This window comes from Pelophylax lessonae, assembly GCF_965119305.1.
Source record: "Pelophylax lessonae genome assembly, chromosome: 6".
Classification (NCBI taxonomy): domain Eukaryota; kingdom Metazoa; phylum Chordata; class Amphibia; order Anura; family Ranidae; genus Pelophylax; species Pelophylax lessonae.
The window spans coordinates 229,648,119-229,659,155 of NC_138773.1; the positions used below are offsets into that span (position 1 = coordinate 229,648,119).

An 11,037-nucleotide genomic window follows, 5' to 3' on the forward strand; every position below is an offset into this window, starting at 1 on the left:
CATTTATTTATATATTTGTTTTTTAACTTATCCTTTAGGCCATATGCACACTGGACTTTATAAAAATCCTGTAGAACTAGCTGTAGAATGAGTTTTTCAGCATTTTTGCAGTGGCGTCTTTAAGCTGCAGCATTTTTTAGCTTTGTGAAACTAAATTATACTCCCACAAAAGCTTATGGCTCAAAAATGCTGATAAACGTTGAATTTTCAGAGTTTTATGGCGTTTTAGGCTTTTTTCAGAGTTAGTCCTGGTGTACATATATGTGATGCAGGAACCCTGCGAATCCACTGCGGATTCCCCCAAAGCATTCAACTTGCAGGCAATTCACACTGCCATATGCGAATCGCTTGGGGTATCAATACAAAGTTAATGACACCCCACCCCCCCACCCCCCAGATCAGTTTGCATATCGCAGTGCGAACTGTCAGTTCCATGCGATCCGATTCTGGTGCGGACCCAAAAAAGGGTCCTGTGTGAGTGTCCAAATGCGATACGAATTCAGCCATACAATCTGTATGGCTGAATTTGCATCACACAGACATTGCATGTGATTTGCAGTGCTCTGTGTTGCGAATCACATGCGATGGTTGTCATCGCACCTATGTGAACCAGCGCTTAGAGTGTTTTTACAGCTGAAAAACTCCTCTAAAAGACCCACTAGTACTGGGGGTTTTTTAACAGCCAGAAAACGCCCCTGCCAAAAACTGATGGTATCACCCAATGAGTGCATGGATACATAGGATAACATGCTGGGGAGTTTACTGGCTGAGGAAAAAAATGTCTGAAGCCAAAAACAGCAGCTGTAAAAACATCCAGTGTGCATGGAACTGCAGCCAAAACTTTTGTTTGTTATTTATGATTTGATTGGTAAATAGGTATCCCTCGCTCTAACAGGAACATAATGCAATAAAACATTTTTTAGATTGAGAAAAGTCTAGAAATCTCCATTATCTTGTAATTGTTGTCTTTGGAAATTGTCACCAGGACAAGAAAAGAGAGGATACTTCCCCAATGGGACCAAAAGCAGCAATAAAAGCCTTTTTTGGTGGAATAACGCTTTAACAACTGTGGAGGTAAGATAGCCAGACAGAGAGGTGCTTATTGATTTCAATCAGTCAGTGGACTCAGATTTGATTTATATGAGGAAGCAGTACCACATACCTGCCAACTGTCCCATTTTTGCAGGGACAGTCCCAGGAAATAGGACCCTGTCCTGGGTAATTTAATTTGTCCCGGCTATCTGTAAATGCCCGTTACGGGCAGCTAGTGCCCAGGAAAAAAATTGGTTGTGGGCCGACATCAACATAAACATAGGATTTATGAGTGCAAGGCTTCACTTACAAAAATATTGGTATGCATTAAAACTTGGAAAAGCATATATTGAAAGAACCAGTTTAAATTTCCATTTCAGCCTTAAGGGAGGGCAAATGTAAGTGTTTTCAATGAGCATGTGTCACTTATGATATAATTCATTATATGTGCACCTCCCTTTTCAATTTCCTGTAATTCTCTCTTTATTGAGTAGACCCCATAATCTGATGACAAGTAGGCGGAGATTATTTATGCAGAGTGGGCGGAGCTTCAGTGAAGTGGGTGTGGTAAATCATTGATAGCTGTGCTGCAAAGTGTCCCTGGAAATTTTTTTCAAATGTTGGCAACTATGGTACCATTGTGCAGCAATCCAAATTAGGGACTGGAGCCTTTGTATCTGTGCGTGAGCAAACATGAATGCCCCTTTATTTATATATCCTTAATCTAACGCAATTACTATGTATGTGCTCACTGAAAAATATGATGTAGCTTCCCTTTAAGTTATGTATAAACAAAGCTATTACTGGTTTGGTCCTTTCTGTTTGAAGACATCATGAAACTAAATTTTCTTACTAATAAACCTGTATTTGTTAAAGCGCAGTTAACCACTCAGTAGACAGAATGCTTCTGATAAAACATTTATTGATACAGTTAAAAATACATAGTAAATATATTCATATAAAATGTATAAAGTTAAAGAGGAGGTGAACTGTTGATCCAAAGAAGTGTGTGCAAAAAACCTGAACAGGAGCCCCTAATGTACCTATGTTTAGTAACATCACACCGGTGACACTACGCCCACCCACTGTAATTAGGTGGATTGTATAAAATAACACAAATCAATAGAATAAAATAACTTGGACAAAATATTTTCAGTGAGAAAGAAGCAAGGGCTAGAGTTCTGACAGCCTGTAAAAGGTTGTAAATTCTAGAGACTCCCACAAAGCACTGGCGTCTGCATAAAGAATAGATTTATAGTGTGAATTGTAGGCTAATATTGACGGATGGGTGTTGCTTTGTTTGTACAGCACTATATCAAACAGAAGTTAATTTCAAATTCATCTGTGCATTATGGATCTTTTCAGCTAACTAGGGGAGTGCATATAGGTAAAGGAATATTAAATATCTGTGAGTTAAGAATAAAACCAGTGTACGTGGAGGAGTTTAACCAAATGAGACCTGGTAAATGAGGAGGCTAGGAGTTCTTCCTGGTCAAGTTCACCATGTGTCATGTAGGATGAGGGACTGTTTAAATAGGGACTTGCTGGTCTTTCCTGGGTTGTGCTACGTGGTGCTTTCCTGGTCACCATTGGAGCACTGGAAGACTCCCTTCTGTGGGCACTCACAACTCTGTGTGAAGGAGGATTTTAGCTTTCTTCATGTTTGTAACCACTGTTGGTGAAATATAATAAAAGACAAGTGTTAACATCATCATCCATGATGGTATAAGAATCAGTACATTATGCAAACCATAATTGCATGTAAAGTGGCTGAAGCAATACAAACTGTCATCTGTTTTTTGACAGGGGAAGATAATTGCAAAGAAACCTGTCGGGAGAAAAATATGTAGACTGCCATTGCTGACTACCTTCTGAAAATGTTGGATGCCTAGCTATCACTGCCTTCCATATTGTTTAAATCACAGACCGAAATTCCGACCCTACTACATGCTCGTTCACAGATTGCATGCGTATTCTAGGTCTCAAAAGAATTGAAGACAGAGAATCAACAAAATAACCAGGAAACTAGCATTTTCAGAGTTAGATCAGCAATAGCATCTCCCCATTTATCCTACTGTTTATTGGGGAGCACAGCAGACCTCTGGGGTGTAAGCCCTGCCCCTAAGAGCATGGATACTATTTAAAATAGAGATTGAACCTCTTGTGGGCTAGGCCTGTTCCTCACAGTAACCAGTTAGATCACATATTCTAATCCACATTAAATTATGTTAGATGGCTTATGATTTTTCACTATAAGGAACACCTCTACTTTTCCTCTGCACCAAGTTTTTAAGTAAGCAATTGTTGGGTAACCAAAAAATTTGCAGATTTGCTATGTCACTTTAGCTTTAGGATAATGAGAATAGAATTTATACACCATCATTAAACAAAAACAGTCATTGTGACCTAAGTTAAAAGCGATATCTCTGTTTCCCCCCACAGTTAATAAAAGTGTTTTTTATATTAAAAAAAAAAGGGGGGGAACATGTATAATTATTTCCTTTTACACAAAACAGTTTTCCAGTGCTACTTACATTCTGGGATGTCTCCAGCTTCATAGGCATACAGTCTGTTTGAGTATCTTCCTGCAAGGTCTGTCCTGACAGTCATTGATGGATCTGTAAAAAAACATGTCCATTAGAAGGGACAAAACAATAGCAAATGACAAAGACCACAGCTTAGGGCAGTTGAACTATCAATAATTGTGCAGCTAAGACAGCAAGAACTCGTATAAATACCTTTAATTAAAACATTTCTATAATTATTAAACCACTATTGTCAAATGCAATTCAAACAGGTTTAAAACAGTAAAGGTTTCAAATTTGCTTCATCATAGAAAACTATTTTTTGCTAAAGGTGGACATACACCTTATGATATGAATGCATATGGCCTAATAAGATAGAATCCAGGTGCTAAGGTATACATAGCATGATAAATGCCCTTTGTGCACAGTTTTGTCAGTAATGGGCCACAAACCAGAAATCAGATCTCAAAGGATAATGTTTTAATTGATCTTGAATCGTCTATAGCAGCCTTTCTCAACCTTTTCAACATAGAGAAACCCTTGAAATAAATTTCTGGTCTCGGGGGAAACCCTGCTAAAAATTAGAAATCTACAACTCATGACATATTAGTGAGACAGTCAATGGGAAGAATGCTCCTTACTCTTGTCATCATTGGAAAGAATTACCCCCTTACAGATAGCTAAAAGGAACAATGGTGTAATTCCGAACTTATCTGAGAAGTAGAAATTGCCTAATGCTCAAGGAACCCCTAGCAACCTCATGAGGAACCCTAGGGTTCCACGGAACTCTGGTTCAGAAACCCTGCTCTACAACCTAGAATAATGCTGGTAGCGTATTGTGGATAAGTACATACACAGAAGACCAGCATGTATTGTCTGTACGCAGACGTGAAAAACTGGATATGCAGTTAAATGTTAAATTTTCCTGCTAGTTCTGTAATTTGCTTTTATGCCAGAAGCCTTTTGATTAGAGGATATGTTGTTGCATATGTTTTGGGTAGCTTTTGTTAACTGATAAACCTCTTTTTGTCAGAAGGCAGGAGAGAAACAAAAGGCAGTAAAGGATTGGCAAGCTTCACTACTACAATATGCCAGAGCTTGTGAGAAGGGCTAAGCATTCCTCCATGGCAGTAAGGTTTTGGAGGATGTTGAAGGTATGTGCAGAGTCACTTTAAATTATCAGCCGGAAATAGAGGGCTTTGTTTTTAATGAGTCAGCCAACTTTCAGCCTTTCCTTGTCAAAAGGAGCAGCAAAGCACAAGTAATGTGTAACACTGCAAGGCAGGACATGCATATACTGTATAATAAGCAGATATGGCTGCCCCAACGTGTGTGTATGTATATATATATATTTGTTTGTAGAAACAATATTTTAAAATCCTGCACATTGATTATTGCATAAGATTATTTACTTCAAGCTGATCTCTTATGAAATGTATAGCCAAAAAATGTGAATATGTGACTTCTGCCCCTAATTCATTCAAATTCAAGTCTAACCATAGTTGGACCAACGAATGTCTAGAATACACATTCATTTCCTTTTAGTTTCTAAACATTGTGGATTTACCATGAAATAGACTAGAATGATGATCATATAATGACTTGGCCAATATAGATACTGGTAAGAAGGCACTGTGGGTCTTATTAGGCAAAGTGTCTTTAAATAAAAACCTTTACACAAGTATTCACAGTCAAGCTTTCCCTGGAAAATGAATGATGGATAATGCGTGTGAATTATTGAATCACAAGAGTTACTAAACTGTTTCTATTTCATATACTTTGATAAATGAAGAACGAAATGTTAGACAAATTTTTGGGATGATGCATACATCCCAAATCAGGGCAAAATTGTATCAATTGGCAATGGGAACAGAACTCACCAACAAATATGACTCTGGGTACATAGTGGCCATCTGGAGACTGGTTCTCATCAGCGATAGGGTGCTGTAAGCAAAGAGCAGATACAGATATATAGATGGAATTCTGTTGCTGCAGGCAGTTATTTTTCTTTTTAATTAGTCGTAAAAGTACGACAGGGATGTTATCCTGTGCTTTATTAAATGCTCTATATATATATATATATATATATATATATATATATATATATATATATATATATATATTTGTATATTTCATTTTAAATAATTTCATAATTATAACTAGGCATTAATTGCAGAAAATTACTAGGAAACTCACCACTACGTTCAACATTACAAAGTCTTCACGAGCCAGTTTCTGTGCCAGGACATCGGCAACAAAAGCTTTTTTCAGTTCTGGATATGGGAGAGAAAATTAAATAATCAGTTTTATTGAACATTAGTAAAATATCAGATCATAACAAATAGATTTCGAGCACTGAATCCTATTGATACATGGGGTAGGTATTCAAGTTCTCAATCTTATTCCAGACATGGAATAAGTGTACTGCCTACAAACCCATTAGACAGAAAAACTTGGACTGTTTTCTAGCTGATCAGATACCTATTCCATAGGAATGTTACTGCGATACATGAATATTGTGTCAACACAGAAATTTGAAAGTGGCCACAGCTACCCCAGGGCTGTCATCCTTTAATCACTACATAGTGAGTTGCTGACTTTGATCAAGCATGAAGCCATGAAAGTATCAGAATGTTGTATTCTAGGCTAGTAAATTTCCTAGTACTAAAGAAAAGATGAATATAATGCACCTTCAAAAACAAGACATAGATGGTATTTTCTACTCTGCCAATGTCTTATTAAACCAACTATATAAATCCCCATGCACCACTATGCCTCTACTTATTTTACTCTAATGGGGAGTGTTTGAGGATTTTTCAAGACCAAGCACTCTGCTCAGTAGATGAGCAGGTCTAAGAACAACTCAAAGATAGGGAGGAACTTCGTGCTCATTAATTTTAATTAAGAGTCCGCCCCCCTATTATTTATTTATTTATTATTTGTGGAAAAAGAGTCCGCCCCTTGGATTCATATCTCCAGCCTATGTTCAGGACTGATGACTCTAAGGTTGTCATCAAACCCAGAAGGGTCACAAAATCAGAAGTGAGGATTAGGCTTTCATGGTTACAACGACTGTCATCATACATTAGCAACCAGCAGAGGTTGGAAATAATAAATTACACCAGAATCCATTTTTATGCATTTAAGATGACCCCCAGAACTAATAATTTGCTTTATCAGCTCTGCCTATTAGCTTTATATTTTTTCTTAGGCTCCAGAAGCTGGAATTGTATTCATTAGGGATGGCATTCTACTTTGCTGAGACCAGGGCAAACTCTGTCTTTCCTGTTGGTTTACAAGGACAGTGCATTTTTCAACAAATCATAAATTGGTCCAACATTACGTTTTCCCCTTAGGCCCATGGTGTTTAAGTTTTACTTATATTATTTACAGAGGCGTAACTAGAACCTTCAGGGCCCCCGATGCAAGAAACCATGAAGGGTCCCCCCGGACCCTTGGCCGGGGCCTTTCCCTTCAAGCCTGGGGCTCTCCCCACTGATCCTGGGGACCTTTACTCTCATTGCGGGGCCCTTTATTACAGTCCCACAGCAGGGCCCTTTCAAAAGTTGTGCAGTGGGCCCCCTTCCTGCCATCTTGGGGCCTCCTGACGGTGATGGAATGCCAGGACTCGGTCACAAGTGTGACCTTTGCGATCCTGGAAGTTCACCCACTGGTGTCAGTAGTTTTTATTTTTCGGTATTTTAATTGTATTATTTTTTATCATTTTCTTTTCTGTTTTTTACAATGTCACTGACTATGACTCTGTCCATTCAGAAAAGGAAGGAGCTGGTAAATTAGATATTTACTGACCCCTTCCTGGTTCTCTATTGTGACACATCCCCTGCAGCAGCAGGCAGGAGAGGGGAGGGAGCACAGTTGGGGGGGGGTGGGCAGCACAGTGGGGGGGGAGGGGGACTGGAGGAGCACACAGGGACCCGGAGACAGCAGAACACAAGTGAACTGAATAGGAGGAGTGGCGGGGGCAGCATAGAGAAGAACCAAACCCCTCCATTTTCCTACTGCAGCTACAGGAGCTAAAAGGAGGACCGTGATTTCTCTACATGCTGCCCCCGCCACCCCTCCTATCCAGGTGTACAGGGGAGCCACACAGGCCCCCTGGAGCATGGGGCCCGGTTGCAATTGCAACCCCTGTAGGTACGCCCCTGATCATTTACAAAAAACACTTATTGACAATATTTTAAAACCGATATCAATAAATTTACCTTGGCTGAAGGGACAGTCTTCCAGATGATGAATCACCATAAGAGGTTTCTTTCTGCAAAGAAATATTGACAAAAGAAAAAAAGTTATGATACAAGCTACGTGACTACTTTTAAGCCTTTGCTGCAAACACACTGGGTTTAGTGATTATATATGTAGAGTGTAATAAAACTCAAAGCCAGTGCAATAGAATTTTATAACTGAATTGTTCTTATTCCAAGTTTGACAACAAAACCATAATCTACCCATACTGTACACGTAAGGATTTAACCTTATGACTGATTAAAAAAAACATGCAGGTATCCTTGTATGTGATGGCATGAGAGGGATGTACTTACAATTCCCTGGCTTTGGCTAAGGCCTCTTCATAGGTCTGGATCCACGCAATCTCACTACCCCAGCCTAAAAAGAAAAGAATAAATCATATTCATCAGCTCTCAATATAAAAAAAAAAAAAAAAAAAATTTCCCACCACAGCAATTTCTAATGTCTCCACTATTGAAAGGACTTTCCTCGCGTTAGCATAATAAGTGTATACCTTTCCACCAAGATCACCCCCAGTAACATCTTAGTGAATCACTTACCTCTGTCAAGAGTTTTGGGCTGACCGACAGGGGCTTCAGCAGATTCTGTATCAGGCTTCGGTGAAGCAGCGGTATCAGCTGCTGGCTGTCTTTTTGGCTTTCTGGTGGCAGCCTCATTCATCACAGTACACAGGAGGATTAGCAGGCAACAAATAGACAGGTTGGAATTCATGGTGTCTATAAAGAGAAAAATACAGAAAAATTACTAATGAATGGTGATCTCAGATTACCCCTATCAGGTAACATGCCAAAGCTGCCAAAACCCTTGTATGAACAATATACAAACAACTCTTGTTACTGTATAAAATACTCCAAAATTGTGCATAATGTTTTCTATTAATACATCTTTAAGTATACACAGGGTTTGCTATAGAAAGTTAAAAAATAGAGCAATTGTGGAAAATAACTGTAAAAGGCAAAAAGGCATCCTTTGAATCTGCTGCTAGACTGTTTCCTTCACTCACCTGTGGCTTGTGGCTGCCTCTGGCAATGTCAGAAGTCTACCAGGATGATCAGTACTGAAGGTTACAGGTGAACATCTATTTATACCCAGAGCTGAGCAGTCTGCCAAAGATCAACGTCAGCCTTAAAACCAGGATGTCCTGATCCCTGCAGTCTGACTGACCCAACCCAGAGCTCAACGAAAGCTAAGAACTGCCCCCATCACACCTTTCTCTTTTCTCCGGGTTGCCATTGTTTGTTTAGTTGAGATATGCTGGGGGACACACCCGTCCCTGGCCCTTTCTTCTGGATGTGTCCTATACTTATTGGCTGAAGAGTACAGTGTTTGTGAGATTCAGAACCAAGAAGAACAATTAAGAAAATGTATGACTGTACATTCCATTCACAAGCATGACTGTACTTCTTTGCTCATTTACAATTGAAGGACATTTTACACTTATATCTGTTTCTCTAAACATCATTTGCTTTTAATTCATACATGCCAAACGTCCAAAAAATAATGCTCAGGGCTAACTTATAATTACAATGAAATCTATTGTGCACAATACTGTCTAAACCAGAATATGGCCCTTGAGCTACAGTAGCTGTTACCTCATACTAAGAAGTGTAGTCTCAGCACAGCTATCGGCCTGCATGTTCTAGGTAGACCCTGGGGCATCAGAAATTGTACCTCCACGCGAACTTGGTTATGGTGTTTTTACAGAACAAAATGGAACTATGCAGTAGAGAATGAAAGCTTATCTCAACAAATCTTCATCTCTTCTGCACTGGAAAATTATGAACACAATAAAAATGATGCGTCATTATCTTATGCATAAATATGTACAGTTCCCATAGTTACAGTATATTCAGAGATGGCAGGAAGAAAAATTCTCTTTTACCAAATGTGCAAAATAACTTATAATCTTAAAGCTGAACTCAAGGCAGACAGCTAAATCCACAGATAAATAAATGTTAACTGTTCAACCTGCCAAAGGTTTTGTAATTTTGTCCATTCTGAAATTTACACACCACTGACACATAGCGCATCCCTGTCTGCCAAGACAAGAGACCTGCAATTTGCTTACTACAGTGAAAATGTATCTATGGTCAGACTTTAAATCATATATTAATTTTCACATTGTACAGTATTTCAATTATTTCTAGTCTAGTACAGCCAAAGCTTGTACTTCTCCTGTGGATCGCAGGAGTGCAGTTCGTTCTGCATTGCTGAGACCCATTTTCAGCAGACAGCGAGCTGAAGCCCGCTGTCGGCTGATTTTACAGAGCCAGTCCAGGCTGGGGCAAGATTGCACCAATAAAGGCAGGATCCACCAACAACCCTGGACCGGCACCTGGCTCAGCCACTCAGCGAGCTCCTGACCCCTCCACAGCCCAGTGATCCAGTGAGCATGGGGTGGGGGGTTCAGAGCAGAGAGTTGGTGAAGGACAGTCACCAGCTCTCTGCTCACGAAGCTTTGGGATTTAAGCGATCAGCAGTGTTTAATCACTGGGTTCTCAATCATAGAGCTTCTTAGAGATGCTGCATCCACCTAGGTATGATTTTGAAAAAAAAACTTTTCTTTTAATCAAGACAATGTTGAAGTTTTGCAAGCATACTTTGTGAAGATCCCCACACATTTATTTAAAGGAGTTGTAAAGGCAGAAGGTTATATGCATTAAGATAAAAAGCCTTTTGTGTGCATCAGCCCCCCTAATACTTACCTGAGCCCCATCTCTATCCAGTGATGTCCACGAGTCCCTTGGCCATCCAGGACTCCTGATTGGCTGAGACACAGCAGAACCGCCATTAGCTTCCGCTGCTGTCAGTCAAACTCAGTTAGCCAATCAGGAGAGAGAGGGGCAGGTCCAAATGGCAGCTCAGGTGCCCCCATAGCAAGCTGCTTGCTGTGGGGGAATTCAACAGGAGGGAGGGGCCACGAGCAGAAAAGAGGGAACTGAGAAGAGGAGGATCCGGGCTGCCCTGTGCAAAACCAATTGCACAGAGGAGGTAAGTATAACATGTTTGTTTTATGTTTTGTTTTTTTTTAATCACTTTAATTGGATTCTGTGACATGTATTCACTATGCCCTGAGTAGGCACTGCTGTGTCACAGCATTCACAGAGCCTGCTATCTCAACTACAGAAGTGCTGAGAGGAGGAGTTTTAAGAGGAGGAGGCAGTACAGAAATCACTGCTTGCAAGCAGCAAGGTACCATGGGATATGTAGTCCT

At 39.9% G+C, this 11,037-nt stretch overlaps 1 protein-coding gene across 1 annotated transcript; it reads right to left on the reverse strand.

Annotated features, from left to right (window-relative positions):
- Nucleotides 1-2,159: 2,159 nt before the first annotated feature.
- Nucleotides 2,160-8,977, reverse strand: LOC309559093 (anterior gradient protein 2-like). Its single transcript, XM_082262229.1, has 8 exons — nucleotides 8,827-8,977; nucleotides 8,363-8,539; nucleotides 8,117-8,180; nucleotides 7,781-7,833; nucleotides 5,754-5,830; nucleotides 5,438-5,501; nucleotides 3,567-3,650; nucleotides 2,160-2,704 (listed from the first exon to the last, which is right to left on the reverse strand). The coding sequence occupies exons 2-8, from the start codon at nucleotides 8,532-8,534 to the stop codon at nucleotides 2,655-2,657; spliced, it is 564 nt and encodes a 187-aa protein (XP_082118355.1). The 5' UTR covers nucleotides 8,535-8,539; nucleotides 8,827-8,977; the 3' UTR covers nucleotides 2,160-2,654.
- Between the last annotated feature and the right edge of the window lie 2,060 nt (nucleotides 8,978-11,037).

Bases quoted from the DNA above. Each gene is read 5' to 3' on its own strand.
- LOC309559093 (XM_082262229.1), bottom strand. From the start codon at position 8,534: ATGAATTCCAACCTGTCTATTTGTTGCCTGCTAATCCTCCTGTGTACT. The intron at 7,834-8,116 runs GTAAGTACATCC...ATTTCTTTGCAG, and splicing joins TTAGCCAAAGCCAGGGAATT to AAAGAAACCTCTTATGGTGA. The intron at 5,502-5,753 runs GTGAGTTTCCTA...CTTTGCTTACAG, and splicing joins TTGTAATGTTGAACGTAGTG to CACCCTATCGCTGATGAGAA.